Consider the following 26,691-nt stretch of genomic DNA (forward strand, 5'->3'; position numbering starts at 1 on the left):
TAATCGTTCATTATTTCTACTAAATTATTGTATTTAAAGAAAGATACGAAATATTTTTTACCCACTACAGTAGTTATTTATAGAAAAGAAAAAAACAGTTTTTTAGTTTTCTATAAGTATTCTTATAGAGAGGTAGTTTTGTTTGAAGTATTATTATACATTAAGCGTAAACATTTCTTCTTACCGTGATTGGAACATTGATTTATTATGTCCCGAAAGATTAATCACTTTGACTAGTATTAATAAAGATACTTTAAAGCTGAAGTATAAACTTTTATTAGCAAATATCATCATTGTTTTGAATGTGGTATGCTAGGGAGCAGTGATATCAATGTTTATTTTTACATCAAAATGTTGAATTTCATTAAACATAACTCAGATTAGGATTAGAACAAAGAAGACCTTCTTCTATCTAAATACAATCAGGATTAGAACAAACTAGCTTAGTGTGTTTATTTACAAGTTGACATCAGTTTCAGACGTGGCAATAAGTTGAATGTGACTGAAATTTTTTCATGGATTCACATTAAATACGGATTTCTCACGCTTTTACAGACAAAGGAAAACCTATAGACAGAACAATGAGGGGAAGCATCCGAAACCCATTTTGTTAACTGTGTAGAAGGGCTATAGACAAAAAATGTTAAGAATTATATAGGAATAGGAGGATGTGGGATGGAGCGTTTGAAAACAAACAAGAAAACCCCCCAATAAACTATCCTTTTTTATATCTTCATTTATTTATATAATTTTTCTAATAGAGATAATTTTGACATTTCCAATATTATAATCACTCCATCTCACTACAACCTTTGTATGTATTAATTTATATTCAAAAATGTAAAAGTTCCTTCATGGATTACTATAACATTCCATTTATACATAGTTCGTTTGAATTTATAATAAAGAAATGAAGAGGGGGGAGATAAAGTAATGATTTTTACAATATATTTTAGAAGATAAATATATATATTTTTTTGTATAATAACCCACAAGAAAAACTATTCTCCAAACTGAAGTAAAAAAGAGAAAGAAGTATTTGGTAAGCGTTAAATAACATTAACCTAAAGATTAACTCGAGTTGATAGTTGTCATTTCTATTTTTAAAACATGAAATGTAACAATTAAATCTTAAAATCTAAAAAAACATGAATAAATTCAAAAACCAACACATAACTTACAAAAATTACAAAAAAAAATTTACATGTAATAATAAGAGAGCATTCTCTCCTTTGTCATTAATTCTTAATTTACAGTTTAACGAAACAAAGAGTTAATCACTTATACACTGCCGGTATAAAAAAAATTTACACTAACAACCAATTATATCTTTTAATTATGTTATGTCATTTACTTTTAACAGCAACATGACACAATTAAAAATATAATTGATTGTCAATGTAAATTTTATATTGAATAATTGACTCGAAAACTGAATTTGATTTTTGAAAACTACTTTCTTTCAAATCGAGTTTTCCAATATTTCCTCATCCAAATATTAATAGCAACTCCTTTTCATAACATGTTTTGAGTTTTAGTTGTCACGCCGAGAACCTGATTGTGATGGATAGTAATAATGTATAACAAATAGAAAGAACATTAAAATAATCTAATTTGCACAGTTCAAAAATTATAAACTACTTTCTCTTCCTTTCAAATTATTCTATTGAAAAAGAAAAATGACATGAGAAAATCTAGCAACCTATTTACCATTCCCTCGCTAAACTTCTGAACCAAACACGAGACAACTTCAATCAAACACTTCCGCTCGTTTATAATCCACTACTCCAAAACACAAAGATATTGATAATGTAAATCATTTCATTCAGATATTCAAACAGCCAACCGCTACAGATATTGAGCCAGTTTATTTAATTTTTTTAAAATAAACAAAGCTTTACTTAGATACAAATGCTTCAAAGAAAAAAAAAATTTTAAGCAGAAAACTAATTTTAAAAAACAATATAGAAAAATACATAAAAAATGCAAAAATGTTTTACATTTTTTTAGAAAGAAAATTTTAAACAGGCTCATTATGCAAGAGCTATGAAACTTAATGGTAGTTTTGTTGTTATTTTTTTTTTTTTGCTTTGTTGGACTGTTTCATTCCAAACAATATGCAGCCCATCAAAACAAAAAATAAGTGAAATCAAAATGCAAAAAAATCTTAAAAACTGCGAGAAGTGAAATCAAAGTAACTAATTTTATTAGGCACCATCAACCCCAAGAATCGCTTCTGGACAGGTTTCATGGATGAGTATCAAACAATCAACCTCAAATAACCCTTGGAGTACTGAACATAATTAAAAAAACCCGCTAATTTAAAAATAAACATATTAATAGGAATCCAACATAAGAAAGAGCCATAAGAAAATGGACAAATAATGCTGGAAGCTCTGCATTGAAAACAAAAGCTCCAGGCAAAGATCAACAGACAAAAGAAATCTTGGAACCCGCACAATTGTTTCCCATAAAAAATGAGCCAGAAAAACCTATTATGTTTCATAAAATGTCAAGAAAACAGCATAAACACCAAAACAAAAACCAATACTAGATGTCCAAGTCCACGTTGACAAAAAGCAGCCAACGACTCGAAATGTGCAGTATTCAAGCTTTCAAATGTGGACCATATGGAAGGCAGCACCCAAGGTGTTCATATTATTGTGCTATGATCACACCATGCCTTATAATCCATTCGACAACTACAATAAAAGGAGGGAAGGAAGGATAGCAAGATTCAAAAGTAAACGTACCCAAATCCCAAATAATGAATCTTACCAATAAAGTTGAGAAATACTACGCTCATGTTCTAGTATTCATACTCCCGGGAATGAGATCTCTCTGAGCGTCTATATTCACGGTCCATATCATGACTTCTTTCCTTTTCTCGTGATTCGGATGTTGCACGTCCAGTATGGTAGTCACCTTCTGTACGATCATGGTCAGGATACTGACCGTAATGGTCACCACGGTCATCTCCATGATTGTAGTGGTCATACTGCTCAGGGTCATGATCAGGGTCTGCATGCCTATGTCCATGGTTATACCAACCACGATCATCCTCAGGCTCATAGTCATGATTCCTTTCCTCATGTTGGTTCCTCTCATGTTTAGATTCAACACGATCATAATCAGTCTCCCTATCACGTGAGCGTCCTCGATCAGTGTCCCCAACTTCATAATCTCGGTCCCGATCACGGTCCCTCTCTCGCTCACGATCCCGTCCACGATCCCTATCTCGATCACGTCCACGGTCCCTATCCCGATCACGTCCCCGGTCTCTATCTCTTTCCCTGTCTCTGTCTCTATCCCTAGTCCTCTCTCGGTCTCTGTGGTGCCTATCCTCTCTATGATCACGACCCCTGACCCTTTCATGAGAATGTTCACGTGATCGCTCTCGTTCTTTATCTCTGTCCCTACCTCTTTCACGTGACATTTCCCTGTCCCTAAATTATCTCAGCCAAACAGTAGTCAAAGTAAATAACTTGCAAAATACATGAAAGAACGTTATTTCAAAGTCCTCAATTATACGGTCAGAAGTAAATGCAGGAAAACAGAAAAAATTCCTTAGCATGAAAGAATAATTTTATTTATATGGCCAACTATCGAGCTGATGAGACCAGACAAAATTGAAGCAGAAACATATCTTATTTCTTACCTATCACCATGTCGATCATCCCTCGCTCTTGGTTCTTCAGAACGAGGCTGTTGTTGCTCCCTGAAAAATGAAATCAAGTCATAATTTCCCTTCAACAGAAAAACAAACAAAGCACACAAGTTATCTACAATGCAAATGACATTCAACAAAAGCAACTAAGGGGATTAATTGCCAATCTAGGGTGATGAGCAATAAAAGGTCAATAGAGTTATTTGATAAATAACAGGATCATCAGTAAATGAAAATTAAAATATAGCAATTAGACCAATCACCTCCCAGAGTGTCGCTGATTAACTTCATCACCCCCAATTCTAGTAGTACCAAGCCCACCACCTAGGCGGCGAGGTCTCCAATTTGGAACAGTCCTCCCACGCTCAACATCCACGAGCACCCTTCTACCATCAATTTTCCTACCATCAGCTTGTTTATAAGCAGCTGCAAAATGAACCAAGCATGTGAATTAAAAGACATGGTAATAATAAACAAATTAATTAATCGCTGTCAACCTTTCATGTCTCTTGTATGCAGATACTCAATGAAAGCATAACCCCTGGGCTTATTTGTCTCTTTGTCAGCAACTAATCGGACCTAAATCATAAGAAAATTGAAAAAAGAAAGCTTAGTCAGAATAGAAAATCCTGGTCTCCAGCTGCAAAGAAAATATAATAAACAACACTCCCTCACTTCAGAATAACAGTACTGCCATAAAAAAGGACTATGCTATATTCTTAAATGGCACGGCAGAAAGGCACTATGCCTAATTAGCCGTGCTCACCTTTAAATCACAAAGCTCCCATCGTGAGATGCATCACCACCAGCAATAGTTGCAGAAAAACTGATGTATTTGGGGCCAATTAACCAGTTGTTGACTAGTTCCCCTTACCAGGGATATTTTTTTAAAATTAAAAAAAAAAAAAAAAAACAACTATAGGTAATATAGAAAATACCAAGACATCTTCTCAATTGCTGATTTGTTTTTGATAGATATCCTAGCCTTTAGAACCAAGAATGAAATTTAGCAACATCAAAAACATGCTAGCTAAGAAATTAAACACAAGAGGAAGAGAATGCAATACTCCCAATGTATTTTACCCAGTGTAGAAAAGAACATAAGGGGTCAGTCTCCTTTTCTTGCTTGAAAACAAAGGCCAAAGGCACGATGTTCATCACTGCTCTGCTCAACTAAATATTCAGCTAACCCGCAGATAGAAGCACTTGAACTTGAGTCCAGATTGATTGAAATTTTAGAATAATTACCATTTGCAGAATAAGCAGACCACACCCTTACCAAGAATGTATTCTTATTTCTTAGATGCTAGACCTAGCACTACATAATTCCTAGAGAGTCCAAGCCCTCAGAAGATCTCTCACTCCACAAAAATTAACAGAGGAACTAAGTGGAAGCTAATAAAAGAAACCAATACATAAAAGATCCAATATGTGGAAATTGGTAGCAGCACTAAATGCAGTTGTTACCATTGCAAGGTCACTCACCGTCACTGACGATAAATTTTAATCAGGAAGATGTGCAACGTATATCAAAATCTTTGGACAGAACAAGATTAAAAACTACAAGATTGATTAACTTCATGACAAGCTATACGGTCCAACAATCAAATTAGTAATGATAACCAACTGATTTAGAACTGCCAAAGTACATTGCACAAAATCATATTCTCCAGATAATCATAGTATGAAGTGTAATTAGCTGGTTAACAGCAAAGATGAACATCAATATGGATATTCATGTACAATTTTTTTTTAATGAAAAATAGCTTGCATTGTGTGGTTCATGATACATAGATATGCATGTACAAGTATGGTAAATCATAGCATCTGAGAATTCTGAACAGAAGATACAAGAAACTAAGAACCTAATAATATGAATGAAACTCTTACCAAACCCACTTGGGGATATTCAAAAATACCTACCCTTTTGATTGGACCATATGACTCAAACTCCCTTTTGATTCTGCTCTCAGTGGTCTCGTAACTCTGTTAGAAGATAGCACCAATAAGTTATGTAGCTATATGCTACAAAAATGCCCCCACTAATACAACATTTGGAAATACAACTTACGAGTTTAGCCACAAACAATGTCTTATATGGATCTCCAGATGCATTTGGGTCATTATGTGGATCATCTGCATTGCATCAGATATAAGAATGGCAACCAGAGAACATAAATTGAGAAATATTAGCAAATGCACAATAATATAAAAATCATCACATTTCTCAAGCTCCTCTGCAGCCTTAGCAGCTCCCTTTTCTAGTCTTAGCTTGTGTATTCTGGCTCTTTTTTGTGCCTACATTCATCAAAATGGATCAAAACCATAACAACCCTTGTACTCAAACTTTTTTCATTTGGCAGGGTTAGGAAGAAGGGAACCAACTTCTAAAACCAAGCAACAGCTACTCTAAAATGATATGAGAAATGCTAGCAACACACTCTAAGAAACCCTCTATTACTACTGAAATTTGTTGGAAATCCCCAAATTGTGCAGATCTCACACCTTATCTAATAACCCCCACTTATGATTTTGTAGTTTTCAATATATATTTTAATCAATATAAAAGTGTGCTGGAAGAAATGTGTTAGAAAGTGTGTTGCTAGCACTTCTCAAATGATACTTCAACGGCTGACCACAGAAGACAGGAATTTACCACACTAAAAAGATCACGAAAGCAAGGAATAAAAACATTTTGTCTGTAAAATCATCGTGCAACTAAAACCTAAACTGTACATCATTCGCAACAAATGGATCAAACACTATGGACTCTAACATATGACAATATCAATTCCATATTCTTATCTGATACAAACTAATCATCATAGTTACTTCTCATCTCAACAAACTTTCAGCGAATCAGATAGACAAATCACGGACGCCAAGCCATTCAGAAGAAAGCTCAAACTTCACACTCCATCTCTCACTCGGTTTCAGAGTAGAAGCAAAGCTTTGCAATATAATCAACAGAATCAGAAAACACTCGCATCAATCAAATAAAACAAATACACAAAAAACATAGCTATTAGCGACAAATATGAGCTGAATTTTACAGGAGTTTCAGTTTCTGGAACAGGTGGAGCATATTCTGGATCGCCAGGCTCGGCAAACTTGCCCACAAATTGCGCCATCCCTTGAAAAGAGAAAGAAAACACATGAATCAATCGGAGCACATAACAGAACAAACGCAAAATGCGAAACCTAACGGAGGCATTGAAAAACCTGTTAACGGCGGACATTTCCGTTTCTCCGGCGGTGGCTTGTACTCCAACGGAGGCCGAGGCTCGAAGAGCTTCAACAGGTTTGCCGTGAGACCAGTCGGGTGACTCTGTCCAATCTGCATCGCCGATAATAACAAAAGTAAATCGGTGCGCACAAAACCCTAGCTATTCTCGAAAAGCCTAAATTACTATCCAGAAAGGGGGGGGAAAAACTAGATGTGATTGGAATGGAAGAGAAAGCGAAGGGATGAGGGAATTGAAAATGGACCAGTTTGAGCTGAAGGACGTTGGAACGGTTCTGGGCCTTGGTGCGGGCCTGAACGGCGGCGTTTTGGTTGCGCATGAAGGCATCGTTGTTGTTGTTGAAATCCGCCATGCGGAAATCAGTGTGAGAAAGAAGAAGAAATTGACGAGATCCGAATTGTGCCCCCTTCGATGAAGAAGATGGATGATTGCTACAATCGTTAGCGGGATCTTACCTCTCACTTCCTCACTGCCACCGCCAGATTCCCTATTTATATCACTCATTATATTTAGGTTAAATCGCTATGATGCTAACTTATCTTACGAGTTTCGATTACTTTTTTAATTATTCTTTTTTTTTTTTTATATCATTCATGCATCACAATTTAATCCGAGATGTGGGAATTTATCCAAACCTGTCCCAATTTTTATTGATAAAATTGAGAAGGAATATGTATGTGTTTAATAATATAATTAAAAAATTATTTTTATATATAAATTAAAATTAAAAATCTTTCTTTATATATATGTATAATTTTATATTATTTTATTTTGTTTTTTTTTTCATATTTATTAGAAACAAAAGTGTCTAAGAAAGGAGATGGAATAGAAAAATCCAAAATTCTTCAAAGACAGAAATGAGTATCTAGATTTTACTTCTAACAAGTATTAAGAACGAGAGTGAGGACGATTTAAATCTGTAAAAACGAGACAGAGAACATAAAACTTGTCTTGTCTTACCTCATTGTCATGCCTACTTTCGATATAGAATCACAATAATTTTTCATTTCATTTTATATTTATTTTTAAATTTTCTAATCATATCACTTATTATATATATACATATAATATAAATAATAGTGTATTAATTATTATAATAGTAATTATATTATTAATCACATTATTTAGATTAAATATTTATTTAAATATAATGATTTTTGTGGAAGATCTTTATTCTATTTTAAATAAGTGTATTAAAAAATATTTATCTTTACACATGTAAGGTTGAGAGTAAGAAGAAAAAATTTGTAATCAAATAAAGATTTTTGTTTTTCTTTGCTTCTTTTACGACTTGGATGCATCATAAAAGGTTAGAGGTTTGTGTTTTTTTCATATTTAAAATTTTAAAATATCTCAAATGTTTAAATTTTATTGGAGTGGCTTAAAATTTTTTTAAGTTATATGGCATGTATCCATATACAAGACTGTACCCATTTTTTTTTCTTTTTAAGTGTGCAATGATTATTAAAATGGGTCCCACACTTGTTTAAGTTTAACAATTTTATTCGGTCACGTTTCTGTTTTTGTGGATCAAAATTGTTTATGGTTTAAGAGTGAACTATACACACCCTGTAGTTTAATGAATCTCTCGCTCAGTTTTATTAAAAGGTATCCATGGTCAATATTTTGTCGCGTCAATTGTAAACAAAATATAGGGAGAAATGGCTATGGGAATGAATTTTTTCCTTCATGATCTTGTCAAAGTATGCCAGAAGCAATTACTGTATTATACTTAGAGTCAGTGACAAATTCAAGATTTTAAGTTGGTGAGAACAAATTTTTAAAAAAAAATAATAATTCATAATCTTCTCATATATATATATATAAAGAATAAAATATAAATGTCAAAATAATCATTAGTGAATTCAATGTATAAAATCAAGAGATGCAAAATATAATATTTTTAAATATATATTAATAATTTAATTAAAATAAGGGTGCGTTTATTCATCTTCATGTCTGTCCTTATTTAGAGAGTACGTGGTTTGACTTTTAAGCCTTATATTTCAATGGCGCACAATGGAATGAACACAATAGAAAATTTTTTGAAAAGTGACATTTTTATAATTAAAAGGAACAAATTAAAGATTCATATATATATATATATATGGTGAATTTGATGATTGGTTTACATCAAAATTAGCTAGAGAAAACATGCACTACACATTCTCCTTTTGATAAGTTTCTGTAGTTACATTACTTCTATTGTTTTTGCTGAAAACCATCTCCATCTCTTCTAAGGCTCTACCTTTTGTTTCAGGTAAGAAAAAGTAGAAGAACATCCAAGCTAATATAGATATACAAGCAAACATGATAAATGTCCCACCAATAGTGATTGTTTTATATATTGAAATAAAACTCATGGAAATAGTAGCATTTGTGAGTCTATTCACTGCAACTCCAATACTTGCTCCTTGTGCTCTCAACTTTAAAGGAAAAATCTCTGAGCTATACACCCATGTGACAGGTCCAAGCCCAATATTGAAAAATGCAACAAAGAAGTAAGTGGCCACTATGCTAAGGGCCAATGCCCATAAGAGCTCCTCATGGTATGTATCCACCATGGTCAAGCTGAATCCTAATACTGCAAGACTACAAATCATTCCTCCGGTGCTTACAAGTAAGAGGCGCCTTCTCCCAACTTTGTCCAAAAGAAAAGAAGCAATTATCAAGCAAAAGACTTTTGTAACGCCCACTCCAATGGTTGTCAACAAGAGCTTATCCTTACTAGTAACACCAACTTTCTTAAATATTCTTGGACTATACAACATAACAGCTTCTATTCCAGTTGCATGTTCAAAAAAGTGAATCCCTACAACTGCAATCAACATCCAACGAACAACATAAGTGGGCCTTATAATCAACTCTTTCCAAACCCCTCCACCATTGTTCTTTTCAGGGAATTTAACCATTTCTTTAGCGTCATTCTCATCAATCCCAATAGCAATTTTTATATCATGGAATCGAAACTCAGCTTCTTGTTCTGTATCTGAAATTTGTAATAAAACATTCCTAGCCTTTTCTAAATGGCCTTGCATCACCAACCACCTTGGAGACTCTGGCATTGCCAAAATGCCAAAAGCCAAAGCAAGTGAAGGGACTGCTGCAATACCAAGCATTAATCTCCATCCAAGCTTCAAACTTAATTTTCCTAGGAAGAAGTTTATCACGTACCCAAGTAAAATTCCAATACCAATAAAAAGTTCGGGTAGGGAAGATAGGAAGCCTCGAGATTTAGCAGAGGAGATTTCTGCAGAATAAATAGGTGCTATCAAAAGAGCAAAACCCACACCAATACCCGCAACACACCTTCCAACCATTAGGATTGTTTAATTTGGACCATATCCCATGAGAACTGACCCAACCATGAAAAGGATAGAGGCTAAGGTGACTGTATAGCGTCGACCAATGTAATCAGCAATTCTTCCTGCAATTAAAGATCCTATCAATGCACAAATATTTAAGATGCCTGCTAGAACTTCTTGTTGTGTGTCGCTGATTTGAAGCTCCTCTTTTATGAATATCAAGGCTCCGCTCATGACACCGGTATCTAAAAGTCAAGTTGATGTATAATTAATTCTTTTGCATGACATGTATTGATATGAAATAATATATGCTAAATTCTATCACTAACTATGTTTTTTTATAATTTCTTTTACAAATTATGTGACACGTGGAAAAAGGAAAAATAAAGTATTTGATAATATAGATAACAAAAAATACTAGTAGGTAGAAATATCGTTAACACTTAGTTAGCTAAATGTGTGTCAATGAGGTCTTTACACTAATGCCTAATAATGTCAACATTGTTACCGCTATATATGCCAAAATTAAAGGAAATGATAAAATTAAGTGTTCTCATTGAGGGAAACATATGTGTGCATGCCCATAATACCAAGAGTTGCACAGATAACAAAATGAATAAAATTGGAAAAATATAGGAGAATGACAAAAGAAAAAGTAGAACAAATGAAATGAGTGAAAGGGAATTGAATTAATATACCATATCCAAATATAATGGATATCATGGAAGTGATTATCGCACATGCCATAGCATATGTAGCTGCTTCATGATGTATGGATGAACTTCTCTTCCTTTAATGAGTAATAAATAATAAATGTATTCCTTTATTCTCACTTCTTAGTAAATATTATTCTGGAGAGTTTTTCAAAGATGTTTAGTATCCTCAACGATCACCTAAAGAAATAATGGATACAAAAGTTAGGATTGAATTTTCAAGAGAAAGTGGCGAGGTTTATGTAAGGAATCTCAAGGCTATGATATTACGTGTTGGAGTCATCAATATGGTTGCTCCCTGCTAATTAAGGTTAGGAAATAAACGCATAGGTTGGATGCAGGTCATGGACAAATACTCTATTTTTGATGTATCGGTGTACAAGATGTTGAGTTGAATGATGAATAATTAACAATTGAGGGTGAAACATTTTGCTATCCGTTATTCTGTTTGCTAACACTTGTTGTGTTTGTTGGTTAAGTATTAGTTATTTAGGATAAGGATTCAATGTCAATGTTATTTGATATAATTATCCATCTAAATCTTTATCCCCAATTAGCCTCTGCTTCATAGCTACTCACCAGGAACCATCAACCTTTTAACACCAACCGAGTTTGATCATAAGAAATTAAATATTGTTAGTTTATTCATCATCATTATCAATCATTCTAATTAATCCAAAAAAAAACTCCTATTACAAATGTTAACATATAATGAATTCAATAACTCCTAGACAAATAGGTTGTGTTCATATTATTACCTATGTAACTTGCATGTATTAAAAAAATGATCAAAGATGTAATAAATTACTACAATAATTTACTTTTTTAACAATTTTTTTATTAAAAAAATTAAAATGTTGTATGAATTTATTTAAATATTTAAGTAACTAATATTTTTGTCTTTATAAATACACAAGATAAATATTTATTTATATATAATTATTTTTTTAACAAAATGATATTTCTCAATATATAAATTTTATTATATAGTTCATGTATAATAACAACTTAATGTATGTTTGATTTGATTGTATATATTATGAGTTAAAACTGCGTGTTTTAAATTTTAATTATACTAGTATTTTAGTTAGTGTATTACATAAAATAAATGTTTGTTTTATATTATTATAATTATTTTTGGGTAACAACATGAGCATCAAGGAGTCAATAGGAAAAACTATATGGTTATAATTTAATAATAAATAAATAATTTTAAATATATAAATTATATTATAATTAAATTTCATTATAAATAAATATTTTTTAATATATAAATTATATTTTAAATTTATAATAAACAACTTATATTATAATACAAAGGTATTTTTAATTATTGATATTTTTTTAAAATATTGAAATTCATTATAAAACTAAAACAAAAAAATAAATTAAAAGATAAGAGAGGTTGAGAAAAAAAATCATAAAAATACTCTCATTGAAGAATATCAACTAAAAGCACTCTCATCAAAATAATAATTTCTAAAAACATTAATGTATAAAAAAAAAATTCTAATTTATATATTGAAAAAAAATATTTTTTAATCTTTACCAATAAAAACCTTAATAATGTTTCGCTCAATATTATAAAATTTGGAATGATGATTAATTTGTTAAGATACTAACTCAATAATTACTGGTGAGACCAATAATAAATTAAACAAAATAAATTAGTGTAAGTTTATATATATAAAGAAGATCAAATTGATTTGAGTAATTTAAAAGAGTTTATTTTAAATATGAGTGAATTTATTTCATTCCATAGCATGTATATGCTTTAAATTATTTTAAATTAGGGTCCTTAAATTATACCAATTAACTCATACTTCTAATATATATTATGTTATCTTTATTTGATATTTGTCTTTTAGATTGAATGAATATTACCTTATATTAGTAAAAAAAATCCGTTACGAAAAGAGAAAGTTAAATCATATATACCTTTATAATATATAAAAAAAAAATTATACCATTTTTATTTTAACTCATTCTTAAATTATTATGTTTAGGACTCATCTTCATCTGCACCGTCAAAGGAGCTGAAATGAAAATACTTAGATGAAGAATCAAAGTCTGAAATTAGATTATGTATCGTAAAATATGTACTGTAAATTTTATCGTATTTGTGTTCCTATGTTGCTTGTAATATCTGTTAGGACCAGAGTAGGCTTAATAGTTACTCACAGCTAAAACAAGAGATGAGTAAAAAGAGACAAGGGAGAAAATAACCACAGTAAAAAATATTATTTACTGAAAGGGAGGAAATTACAACACTTCTCTCTCTATAACTTACTCCTTTCTATTAGGAGACTACTACTACCGAGAACAGATCTCAAGGTGTATAAGAGAGGAAGAGATAAGAGAAGAAGATTTTGGGATGAAAATTATGGTTTTCAGCTTCCCTATTTATAGGAAAGTCCCAATGGCATTTTCGTAATTTCTCCTAAACTTTTAATATTATTTTATTATCATGTGGGACCCGCTTTTGATTTAAAAATCAAAAATCACCGAAAGCGTTTTCGGTGCTGGCCGCCACAGCTGTCTAACATTTCTCCCACTTGAAGATTATGATTAAGTTAATCATATCTTCACACCATTTCTTCTTTATTGATACTTCATGTTGCTTATGTTTCCAATAGGCCAAATAAGGATTGACACCATGTAAACTTGTCAGTGTTGACAGGTTTTGTCATTACGTCTGCTATGTTGTCTTTTGTATGGATCTTCTGCATATCCACTTTTCCTTCTTCTACTACTTCACGAACAAAGTGATATTGAATTCCTATGTGCTTTGTCCTGGAATGAAAGGCTGGATTCCTTGCAATGTGCAAGGCACTCTGACTGTCACAATACACAGTAATTTTCTCCTGCTTGTGCCCGAGTTCTTCCAGTAACCTTTGAATCCAAATTGCTTCCTTGCATGCTTGCGTAGCTGCCATGTATTCAGCTTCTGTAGTAGATAGAGCTACAACAGTCTGTAACTTAGACAACCAGCTCACTGCTCCTCCAGCAAGTGTAAACACATAACCAGTAGTAGATTTTCGTTTATCCAGATCTCCTGCAAAATCTGAATCAACATAGCCTCTGACAACAAACTCCGATCCTTCAAAACATAATGCAACATCTGAGGTTCCTTTGATATATCTAAGGATCCTCTTTACAATACTCCAATGCTCTCTACCAGGATCTGCCATAAACCTACTGACCGCTCCCACTGCTTGTGCAATGTCTGGTCTCGTACAAATCATGGCATACATAAGGCTTCCCACCGCTGATGCATATGGCACTCGAGACATTTCCATCCTCTCTGCTTCATTGCTAGGACTCATACTTGAGGATAATTTGTAATTGACAGGAAGTGGGGTAGAAATTGGCTTACAGTCTTGCATGTTGAAGCGCCGCAAGACTTTCAATAAATAATTCCTCTGAGAAAGCCAAATCTTCCTATCCTTTTTATCTCGGTGAATTTGCATCCCTAAAATCTTGTTTGCTGGTCCCAAGTCCTTCATATCAAACTCCCTAGCCAATTGTGCCTTTAATTCTTGGATCTGATCTTTGTTGGGGCCTACCACCAACATGTCATCCACATACAACAGCAAGATGATGAAATCATTGTCATCAAACCTATTGTAGTACGTACAATGGTCTGAACTCAGTCTGTTGTAACCAAGGCTAATAATGAAGGAATCAAATCTCTTATACCAACACCTTGGCGCCTGCTTTAAACCGTACAGAGATTTGGTCAACCTACAAACCAAGTTTTCTTTTCCTTGTTCTTTAAAGCCTTCTGGTTGGAGCATATATATTTCTTCTTGGAGTTCCCCATGAAGAAAAGCAGTCTTTACATCAAGTTGCTCAAGATGTAAATTAAATGCAGCACACATAGCCAAAACAACTCTGATTGTGGTTAATCGGACAACTGGCGAGAATATCTCGTTAAAATCAATGCCCGCTTTCTGAGCATATCCCTTAACCACCAATCTTGCACGATATCTCTCCACTTGATCATTGCCATCACGTTTGATCTTATAGACCCATTTGCAACCAATGGCTTTTCGACCTTTTGGAAGATCAACAAGTTCCCATGTTTTATTTCTATGTAAGGCCTCCATTTCTTCATGCATTGCTGCCATCCACTGAGAAACATCAGAACTCCTCAACGCCTCTTGAAAGGTTGATGGTTCTCCTTCTTCAGTTAAGAGACAGTACGCATCATGACTTGCCATAACATAGTCTGAATGCCAAGATGGTCTCCTTCTCTCACGTCTTATTTGTTGAACTTCTTCATCATTGGCTTCATCTGGTTCTTGTTCCTCATGCTCTTGTTCTGTTTCAGAGGTGTCATCCTTTTTAGACTTTCCTCCTATCTCCACTATACTAGTGTCTTTGATAGTGCTGTCATTCTCCTGCTCCTTTTGCAGTTCAGTTTCTGCAAAGACTACATCCCTGCTAACAACAACCTTGCGGGCAGTGGGATCCCACAAGCGATACCCCTTAACATTGTCAGCATAACCCAAGAATATACATTTCCTGGATTTTGGGTCCAGCTTTGTTCTTTCTTGGGAGTTGTACATCACGTACACAGGACATCCAAACACATGTAATGAAGAATAATTAGATGGTTTTCCACTCCACATCTCCATTGGTGTCTTTAAACCAATTGCTGTTGATGGTGAGCGATTGATCAAATAACAAGCAGTTTTGACTGCTTCTGCCCAGAAAGACTTGGCTAATCCTGCAGTTCTCAACATAGCTCTTGTCCTTTCTAGAAGAGTTCGATTCATCCGCTCTGCTACCCCATTCTGCTGAGGTGTATGAGCAACTGTAAATTGCCTTTTAATACCCTCTTGCTTGCAGAATGCCAGAAAATCACCATCTATATATTCTCCTCCATTATCTGTCCTCAAGCACTTAATCCTTTTTCCAGTATCAAGTTCCACTTGTGCTTTAAATTCCTTGAATACTGGGAACACATCTGACTTCTTCTTGATTGGGTACACCCACAATCTCCGGGAATAATCATCAATAAATGATACAAAATATTTTGCTCCTCCCATGGAAATTTCTGGTGATTCCCAAACATCAGAATGGATCAAGTCAAGTATGTGTTTGCTCCTTGTAGTTACTTTGGCAAATTGTAATCTATGTTGCTTGCTTGTCACACAGTGCTCACAAAATGGTAAGGTTACCATTTTAAGCCCTGACAAGAGATTACGTTCCGCAAGAATTTTCAGGCCTCGCTCTGACATATGTCCTAGTCTACGATGCCACATCATCGTTGCCTCTTCTTGACTTATTGCTGCAACTGATGCATCTGCTTCTTGCAACGTTTCTCCCAAAAGCAAGTATAGATTTGATGTGATCTTCTCAGCTTTCATCACCACCAAATTGCCTTTAACTACCTTTAAGATTCCACCTTCAACGTGGATCTTGCACTTGAGATCATCTAGTTGCCCAATGGACAATAGATTCTTTTTCAAGCCCTTCACATGTCGTACCCCTTGAATTGTACGAACAGTACCATCATACATTTTTAATTTGATAGTACCAACTCCAGCAATTTCCAAAGCATGATCATTTCCCATAAATACGGATCCTCCTGAGATTGATTCATAAGTGCAAAACCAATCTCTATTTGGAGTCATGTGCCAGGTTGCACCTGAATCCAATATCCAACATTCATGGAGTTGTTTTTCGCCTCTGGAACTTATTGCTTCACTGTACAAGATTTCTCCATCTTCTTGGGTACTAGCAACACAACCTTGAGAGGTTGACGCTTCAGAATTCTTCCCTCCTCCACTCTTCTTGTGCCAACAATCTTTCTTCATGTGCCCTCTCATGCCACAATTATAGCATTTGAGGTTCTTTCTTCCTCGAGATTTAGATCTACCATGATTTTGACTCCCACTGGAGCCACGTTCCATTGATCTTCCTCTCATCATCGTCAAAGCTTCTGCTTGCTTTGAACTTTCCAGTCTGTCTTCCTTATTCTTTCGCCTGGACTCTTCTTCAAGAATAGCTCCGGCAACATCCTCAAAGGATAGACGACCAACAACATTATTGTTTGTTATGTTGATGATGAGTTGATCATATGAATCTGGTAAACTCTGAAGTAGAAGCTCCGCACGTTCATTTTCCACTATGTTGAAATCAGCTGTTGAAAGCTGAGCAAATAGCGTATTCAGATTGTTGATGTGGTCCGTCACTGCTGTGGACTCACTCATTCGAAGAGTGTAGAGTTTCCTCTTTAAGAATATTCTGGTGTGAAGTGACTTGACCTCGTATAATTTTACGAGCGTGTCCCAAATCTCCTTTGCAGTTGTCTTCTCTGCTATACTCGACAAAACTGAATCAGCCATTGCTAAGTGCAAATTGGCAACAGCATTGTCATCCATTTCTCTCCACTTTTCATCAGTAATATCTGATGGTCTGCCTTCAATTGCTTTAAGACAGTTGTCTTTTCTCAAAATTGCTCTTATCTTCAACTTCCACAAAGAGAAATTATTCCCTTTGAACTTCTCTATCTCAAACTTTGCTGCCATAATTTCTTCTATTAAACCGACTTAAGTAACTTCCACTAGAATAGTACCGCCTACTGGAACAATGATAAAATCCAGTAATAAGAATAATTCTTTTCTGATGTGACTGATCAGACAATACTGCAGCCACAGAGCATACTAAGAATTTTCTCCGGCACTATACCAATGTACACTACAGCGGAATAATAAACAACCTAGTGGCTCTGATACCACTGTTAGGACCAGAGTAGGCTTAATAGTTACTCACAGCTAAAACAAGAGATGAGTAAAAAGAGACAAGGGAGAAAATAACCACAGTAAAAAAATATTATTTACTGAAAGGGAGGAAATTACAACACTTCTCTCTCTATAACTTACTCCTTTCTATTAGGAGACTACTACTACCGAGAACAGATCTCAAGGTGTATAAGAGAGGAAGAGAGAAGAGAAGAAGATTTTGGGATGAAAATTATGGTTTTCAGCTTCCCTATTTATAGGAAAGTCCCAATGGCATTTTCGTAATTTCTCCTAAACTTTTAATATTATTTTATTATCATGTGGGACCCGCTTTTGATTTAAAAATCAAAAATCACCGAAAGCGTTTTCGGTGCTGGCCGCCACAGCTGTCTAACAATATCCTTAATTTGAACTCAATTTGTCATGTTATTTTGTAATTTGTAAGTTTTTGCATTAATTTTGCTCGGTTCTTATTAAACTTTCATCTTTTAAAGAAATGTTTATTTTACAATTTATCGGAAAAACAATTGTAAATAATACCGATCCATGCATATTCACGAATTACTTAGTAGGTTACAAATTAAAATTTGAAATATCATAAAAAAGGTTTAGATCTACCACATATTGTCTCATCAAATGGTTCCTCTTAGTTATAAATTAGTTCTTACATTTAATTTAAAAATAATATAAATTCTTCAAGTGTTAAAGCACTAAAAAATCTACGATATGCTGAGAGCTATCTAATAAGTTTGTATCTTCTTGAACACGTTTATTCCTTCATTCTTTTTCCCACCTTTTCAAAATGTTGCATAGGAACTTGTTTGATGTCTTTTACAATTTTTTTTTAAAGTATGTCAACATAAAAGGCCGTAAATCTCAAACTTCTTATAATTACATGAAATTGACGTATCAGAAGGATTTAACAAGACTTTATACTCCTCCTCTATTTATCAATTTAACAATACATTCAAACATTACTCGACTTTTGGCATATAACACCTGCTCATTTCTCTTTCAATTTTTAAACACTTTTCAGCCATGTATTCTCAAAAGCTTTATAGTATGTTTGGATAAGGAATTTATATAGAGTAATTCATTTATTTGAAGAATTTCAATTTTTTTGAGGTGAAATGTTTTGTTTGGATGAGAAATTTACAAAGAATTTGAAATTCAAGTATTTGTGAAATTCTTTAAAATAGTAGAATTTCAAATTCTCCCAAAAATGGGAGAATTTGAAATTCCTCATATTTGTTTTTCTTATTTCACCTATATAATTTATGTTATCTTTTCATTCTTTTAATTATTAGATAATCAAAAATACTTTTAAAATTATTAAATATTATCTTATATTAACTTTTAAAATTATTAAATATTTAAAAATAGATTAATATTTATTTTTATAAAATTTAATTTAAAAATCTCAACATATAAATATATTTTTAAAATCAATTTTACTATGATAGAATCAAATTATCATATTCAACCTAACAATTTAAAACTTAAGAAATTTGAATTGACTCATCCAAACAAAATATTTTAAGAATGATAGAAATTAAAATCAAAGTAATTCAAATACCAATAATTTAAAATTCCTTGAATTTGTAAAATTTCTCATTCAAACACACTATTATACTTTTGAACCTAGGCATTCCATGCTACCTCAAAATGTTTTTCATCATGAAATTCATTTATGCCTTAAAATCTCGTAAGACACGTACTAGACCCATTCTTCATCATATTTTTAAGATGTTTTATATCATTTTGCATCAAATGTCATGTGAATAATCCATGATGAGTTTTTTGTGCGCTTCCAAGAAGGTTTTAATTAACCATTTAAATGATTCAACAATACCATCATATATAGAAGAACAACTCCAAAAATCACTACTCTTTTGTAATGATACATTAGTTTTTTCTTCACAAAATAATAATGAAAATGTTTTAAAAAATAACACGCATGATGTTTTATACAATCGAAATAATAATTAAAAATAATGTCTTTCACTTATTTTATTTTTAAGTTTTCAAATATAGTTTATAAAAATAATTTATACGAATCTTGTGAAAATTCTTACTTTAAATTCTTGTGTGTGTAATAAATTTTTCTTTAAGGGAAAAGAAAGGAAATTCAGCAAGTAAAATAGAACTTCATTTTCAAAAGTTACTTATGGTATATGTAGAAAAAGAATGAGACTATATATAACTTTAGTCTTTAGAACATTTTAGTCGTGATTAACATGAACATGTGTATGTTAATCATAAGTTAAACCTTCTACAAATTTAAGTTATCAACACTTTCAATTATGATAATGTCCCTTATGTTGTAGGAAAAACACAATCAAAGTTTAATAATGACTATTCCAATCCTAAATTTAAAACTATTAAAAAGTTGTCGTAGTTAAATGAAATTCAATTAAAGGTGATTTTAATAAATAAAAAATTCCATGTTAGAAAGTCACTTCGAAGTGATCTGTGTCATGTTAATACAAAGCAAATTAATGATGTTAATAAAAAATAAATAACACAAACTAAAAAAATGTTATATATAGAAACTAAAAAGATATTTTAAACTATAAGGACTAAAAAATAAATTACAAAGATTAAAAAAAAAGTAAATAAAATTATAGGAACTAAAAAAGAAGTAAATGAAACTATAAAAATTAAAAAAATATGTAAACAAAATCCATATCACCTAAAAATGTTATGTCAAAGTGATTTTTATAATGTTTTCACAACACAAATGACATTAATAAAACTAGAAAATGACTAATAGAAAAAATAAAATTATTTATAAAGACTTAAAAATAGACATTTTAAGCTATATGACTTAAAATAAAAATTAAATGAAATTACATCAAGAAGGTATTTAAACTTAAACAAATTATTGTATATGCATCACGTTTTTACGAAGAAAAAAAGGAGAGAATTAAGGGAAACAAGACACATGTCACAACTAAATAGATAATACTTTTATATATTTTAATTAAATTTTGTCATTATATGATATTCCCTTTGAACTCATATATATGTAAAAAAAAATAATTAAATTTTTTGAATTTAAATATAAACAAATTTTAATTAATTTGATCATATTTAATGCTATCATTTTAAAAATACCTCTTATATTAAATGTGATTACTATTTTCAATAAATATTATTATGGATAGTTTAGGAAGTAAAATTTAATTTTTATATGAAAGCAATAAAATTAAATAAACTTAACTAATTTTCTTAATATATATGAATTATGTATTTTTTCTTATATATGAATTCGAGAGAATAATATATATATATATATATATATATATATATATATATATATATATATATTCTACATTATCCTACATAAAAAAAAATAAGTAAAGATATTATTAGCATGTGATAGATGCACTCTATTATTAATTCAGATATACATAATCTATTTATATTGATAAATATCCAATTATTATTAATTGATTTACCATAATATTTTAAGATACATTTAAAAATATCATATATAACTAATTGTATCAATATCTTTAATTAATGTATTATTCACTTGTATATATTCAATAGTTTTATATACATTGAAATTTAAAAATTTAATTCTCCAAAACCTTATAGATATAGTCTAAAATAAAATAAAAAAATAAAAAAAGAGACAAATAAAAATAAATATTCTAACTTCAAAGGCCTACGACCTTGGTGAAGCAAAGACAAAACAAGTATCAGAAGAAACTTTTTTTCAACGAATAATACAGTTATAGTTATGTTCAAGACTCCATTTCAAATGTATGCCTATACATCCCGAAGTACACAACAGCCATATTAGAAAATATAAAACTTTGAACAAATTAATATACAAGTCAGATTGATTGTACGCCTCATGAAACACATACACACTCCGAAACGAAGGCGTAATCAAGCTAAGATTTCCACAATTTGGGATCTCACTTCCCATGCCAATGCCTATGAAACAATAAAAAGAAGCAATAACTCCCTTGCATTGATTTTTTCTTTTCACATGTGTTGTTATCAGGAATCTAAAGCCTTGGTTGCCTCTGGCTCACTTCTGCACTAGAGCCACTACTGGTGCCAAATTCATCGCTATTAGAAAACACTGCTTTTCTAAACTTCTGTAAATCAGCATTGTATTGCATTGTATCATACTGATCTGAGCTCCCAGAAGAGTTGTATATAGCATTTTGCCCTGGCCTAATCCCATCTTTCAAGTCATCCAATGAGACATCTCCTTCCAATATTCTCACAATCTGCACATAAGTCATAAATCAAGTGTATTTTTAATAATTCATCACTATTTTTAAAAGAGTTTAATTACTAGGGTCTTGCTAACCAGGATTAAGAGATCGGCATGAACAAGTTTTCATTAAAAGTTACATAGAATAATGTGCATATATCCTTTTCAATAAAAACTTTCTACTTTTGATTTTTTAACCAATACTTTTATGACACTGGGTAGCATTTTCTTAAGTACTATGCATTGATAATGTAAAACTGTTTTATATTATCATCTAATTACAAATCATGATATGTAGGCTTTTAAGTATTTTTTATAGAAGTTAATAAATTTAATTATGGCTATTTTTGATCGAATAACTGTGTAAAAATCTTTACGAGGAAAGTGCATAGACTAATTAAAGAGAAAGGAAGAAAATAGAATGTTTAGTGAGTGGTGACTATTATACATACCTGGCTCATTTTTGGACGTTTCTTGGAAGAATGACGAATGCTAGCAGCAGCACAAGCTGCCATCCTTGACAGCTCTTGAGGATTGTAGTTTCCCTCTAAAAATGGATCAACTAACTCTCCAAAGTTGCCATCTTCCTCCAATCCACGAGTTAGTAGTGGTCGAGCCTACTCAGTTCGTATGTTTCCAAAAGTTTTAGTTAAATGAGAAAAAAGAATGTTATAGGATACATATGATGATGGAATTTGAAATGAACATAATACCAACCCAATCTACTAAGCTGTCGTCCATGACATTTGTGTGATCCACAGGTCGCTTCCCAGTTACAAGTTCCAGCAGCATGACCCCAAATGAGAAAACATCAGACTTCTCTGTCAGTTTTCCACTTGACGCATATTCAGGGGCTAGGTACCTGTGTAAGCATGCAATGGTGATGAATTATTTTGTTTGGAAATAAATAATGCCTCTGAAATTGTTTTTGTGGTTGCTGTTGTATATGTCTTTTCAATAAAATATTTTTTTATATTAAAATTTGATTATGTTATGATACGTCTGGACAAGTTCTTAAGAATAACATTGAAACACTTGAAAAAGTATAATCCGTGACATTTTTTGAGTTATGTAGTTTTGAAAAAAGGTACAAAATGAAAGATGAAACACTAAATATAAGCAACCTTTCTAACTAAGATTTAAATCTTGATATTAAGCAAACTGTGTTTAATATCAAGATTCAAGAAAAAAGTCCTTCCATTTTTAATTATCACATTTCTTTACTGAAGTTGCTGCAGGGAATAAGAGCACATGATATGAAAAATTACCCGAAAGTTCCCATGACACGAGTGGACACATGAGTATTATTATCAGTGGTCAACTTAGCCAGTCCAAAATCCGCAACCTGAATAAAATACATTGTTGGCATACTTAATTACCTTCCATAACATAATTCATAACAGGTGCGATAATGATCAAATAGTTGAAACAGATAAATATGCAAATATGTTAAACCTTTGCTTCGAAGCTATCATCAATAAGGACATTCGCAGCTTTAATATCACGATGAATAATGCGAGGATGACCTAAATAGAACAAAAAAATGAAAAATATAGAGAGAAGAAAATGAATAAAAAAGAAAGATGACGAGCAAGAAGATGTAAACTCTTACAGTCCTCATGAAGATAAGCAAGACCTTTAGCAGATCCTATTGCAATCCTCATTCTAGTAGGCCAATCCATAGTAGGCCTACCCTTTCCTGCATGTCACCATCGAATACATGAACCAAACCCTAAAGCACATGAGTGTGTAAAAAGACCAACTGAATTGATCTAAAACCATCTAAATCAGATTATAAAAATCGATCTATTTTGAGAAAAAATCAAAATGATTTAGTTTGGTTTGTTTTTTTTGGAAAAAATCATATCCTATACGAATATAAAATGAATAAACAAACTGCATCGAACTAATCAATTTTAATAAATCTGACCCAATATTAGAAAAAGGAATCTACATACTTTATAAACAATAGTTCAGTTTATCAAATCATTTTTATAAAATGAATCAATTCGATTAATTATGAATAACCCTACTCAAATGACATAAGTTGAAACAATGTATATAGCACTTACCATGAAGATGATACTCCAATGTGTTATTGGGAATGAACTCATAGACCAACATTCTCTGGCCACCAGAAATACAGTATCCAACAAGTGACACAAGATGACGATGGTGGACACGACTAATGATGTCAATCTCAGCTTGGAACTCTCGTTCTCCCTGGCCACTACCTGATTTAAGGCTCTTAACTGCTACTTCCTTGCCATTAGGCAACACACCCTTATGGACATAACCGAAGCCACCTTGTCCTATCAAGTTTACATCGGCGAATCCGTTGGTGGCAGCTGCAAGTTCCTCGTAACTGAAGGTGCCACCTTTGAGGCCTAGGGCAAGGGTTGGTGAGGGAGGAGGCAAAGGGGTTGGTCCTGTTGAGTAGTTAGAGCTCATGTCAGCACTGTTCATCATCATCGGCGGTGGTGGCGGTGCACCCCACCCGCCACCGCCGCCAGGGCCCATTCCGTTTTGTACCCTCACAACATGGTCCCCGTGAGGATTTCCGTAATAACCTGGGTGTTGCCCGCTGTTGTAATAGTTATTCCCAGCATAGTTATTCCCTGCATGTGTAGAATAAGAAGGAATCAAGAATTGAGTACCCCAAATTTTGAATCAATGTAACATACTATAACATTATACATGCATGACTATTGTCTAACCAGCAATTCTTGCACAAGCATATTGCTTGTAAACATGATAATCAATAGTTTAAGTTATAAATAACTGAGGTTATTTTAATATATATTACCTTGAACTATTAATAGTTGTGCTTGGTTAAGAACTTTTCATCAACAAAACTTGTACCCAAACTATATAAATGTTAGTATTGTTTTTCCAAAAATGATCCTTGAACACTGTCCACATACAAAGAGAGGAAGAGACGGGAAAAGATAAAAATATATGTAGCATGTATGACAAGTAAAAAAATAAATAGACTTAATTGTACTATTTTGTTATTCATGTTACGATTTTGTAAATTTTGACATTTAGTTTTTTTTGAAATTATACGATCTATCACTTAATTATTAAATTTTTACATATTTTAATATTCATTTAATCAATTATATATTATATTCTTTTATGTGATATGTTGATTATCGACATGTTATATTAATTATTAATATAAATTGTTAATATGATATACAAATAAATGATGTAACATAATGTATTATGTAAAGAATGATATGTCAGTGATTAACTAGTTGTATTAAATAATAATATAATAAAATGTGTGAAAATTTGAAATTTGAATGGCAAATTTTGTAAATTCTTGGGACATGCATGAAAAATGTACTCTTTCTCTTGTGAATTTCAAATTTTAGGTAACTAAAATCAGCAACAATAGTCGAGATGAAATATATAATTTGATTGGAGAACAAGTTAACTATAACTTAATATTTTTTCATCTTATGATGGCGCCTAATGCCTATGCGCATGATATGTATAAAAAGCTAAGCAAGAAATAACAAGGGTTTTGCATGGTTACCTTTTCCTCCAAGTGATTGCTCTCCAGGACCATAATAGTACATTCTCTTCTTCTTCTTCCTTCTGGAGCAAACAACGCAAACGATGACCAAAATAAGAAGCACGCTCCCTACGCCAAGCACTGCTCCAACTATGGCCTTACTATTATCGTCATTGCCACTACCGCCACCACCACTGCCTGTATTATTGCCGCTACTGCCACCGCCATTCTTGCTGCCGCTTCTACTGGCACCGTCAGTTTGATGCGATGGAGGTTGTAGTGATTTGTGTGGAGGTGATTCAAAGGAGGGTGGAGAACGTGTTGATGTGGGTGGAGGAGGTGACTGGGGGGACCCATTTGGTGATGGAGGGCTTGGGTTGTTTGACGAAGGAGGAGGAGGAGGAGAGGGTGGTGAGGATGAAGATGACGGTGGAGGTGACGAAGGTGGTGGCGGCGAAGGTGGTGTCGAAGATGGTGGCGGTGATGACGGAGGAGGTGAGCTTGGTGGTGGAGATTGTGAGGGTGGTGAAGATGAGTTGTCAGCATCATCAGGGGTGCTGTTATCAGGGGTAGAGTCATCAGGTGATGCGTTATCAGGAGAATTATTATGAGGTTTTGAAGACATTGTTCTTGTATCTCAGAATTCACATGAAGTGCTTAATTCTGGGTTCCGGCCAAAGAGTTTGTGTGCCAATAAAGCACGTTGCCGGAAACACCGCCTTTTCTTCTATTAAAGGTTGGGACCCCTGAAAAAGAGAAGAAAATTCTTTCAAGATATCAAGTTATGGTCGAAATATCTCAATGCATGCAGATGTAGACGTAAATAAAGGTGAAATAATTAGTTAACCTACGTAAAAGTCAAAACCAGGTTACTACTTTTTATTTTGAGTTACTAATGATTGTGAAATTTGGTGTCCTAGATTATGGGATTAAAGTCTCTTCAGGAGACGTTTTTTCTTGATGGAGAAAAAGGTACCTCAGTGTGGAAGAATAGCAGGGGTTCACAACAGAAAGAAAAGGTAAACGTGTTGCATAATACAGAAGGATGCTTTTCTGTTTTTCCTCGATGGTCTCCTACAAAGGAGGACCTTTCTGTTTTTCTCAATCAATGTTTTTGTCTCCGCCACCTCTTGCTTAGTTTAATCAGTTATAGGTTTTACCCTTTTTTGGCTGGTTTTCCTTCCATCATCCAATGTCCGGCCATAATTTGGTTCAAAGGATTGTGCTAACTCACAACACATATTACCTT

General features: G+C 32.8%; 2 protein-coding genes and 1 pseudogene across 4 annotated transcripts; all 3 read right to left on the minus strand.

Annotated features, from left to right (window-relative positions):
- Window positions 1-2,374: 2,374 nt before the first annotated feature.
- Window positions 2,375-7,410, minus strand: U1-70K (U1 small nuclear ribonucleoprotein-70K). Its single transcript, XM_020360707.3, has 10 exons — window positions 7,157-7,410; window positions 6,890-7,004; window positions 6,721-6,800; window positions 5,890-5,965; window positions 5,739-5,803; window positions 5,591-5,653; window positions 4,165-4,246; window positions 3,931-4,093; window positions 3,659-3,718; window positions 2,375-3,446 (listed from the first exon to the last, which is right to left on the minus strand). Exons 1-10 carry the CDS (start codon window positions 7,262-7,264, stop codon window positions 2,810-2,812), a joined length of 1,449 nt encoding a protein of 482 aa, XP_020216296.1. The 5' UTR covers window positions 7,265-7,410; the 3' UTR covers window positions 2,375-2,809.
- A 1,661-nt stretch (window positions 7,411-9,071) lies between these two features.
- LOC109800493 (putative polyol transporter 3 pseudogene) lies at window positions 9,072-11,632 on the minus strand (annotated as a pseudogene). The gene is made up of 2 exons (XR_014430855.1): window positions 10,916-11,632; window positions 9,072-10,462 (listed from the first exon to the last, which is right to left on the minus strand). The product of XR_014430855.1 is annotated as a putative polyol transporter 3 pseudogene (transcript).
- A 9,755-nt stretch (window positions 11,633-21,387) lies between these two features.
- LOC109800841 (proline-rich receptor-like protein kinase PERK15) lies at window positions 21,388-26,578 on the minus strand. Of its 2 annotated transcripts, none has more exons than XM_083066630.1 (9): window positions 26,419-26,578; window positions 25,464-26,188; window positions 23,992-24,537; window positions 23,532-23,618; window positions 23,375-23,445; window positions 23,188-23,264; window positions 22,637-22,781; window positions 22,372-22,536; window positions 21,388-21,932 (listed from the first exon to the last, which is right to left on the minus strand). In XM_083066630.1, the coding sequence occupies exons 2-9, from the start codon at window positions 26,065-26,067 to the stop codon at window positions 21,705-21,707; spliced, it is 1,923 nt and encodes a 640-aa protein (XP_082922756.1). In that variant the 5' UTR covers window positions 26,068-26,188; window positions 26,419-26,578; the 3' UTR covers window positions 21,388-21,704. The 2 variants fall into 2 exon arrangements, with proteins under 2 accessions (XP_082922756.1, XP_082922757.1); XM_083066631.1 differs by lacking the exon at window positions 26,419-26,578 and adding an exon at window positions 26,294-26,412.
- Between the last annotated feature and the right edge of the window lie 113 nt (window positions 26,579-26,691).

Source organism: Cajanus cajan, chromosome 11 (genome assembly GCF_000230855.2).
Source record: "Cajanus cajan strain Asha chromosome 11, NIPB_CcT2T_4, whole genome shotgun sequence".
Classification (NCBI taxonomy): domain Eukaryota; kingdom Viridiplantae; phylum Streptophyta; class Magnoliopsida; order Fabales; family Fabaceae; genus Cajanus; species Cajanus cajan.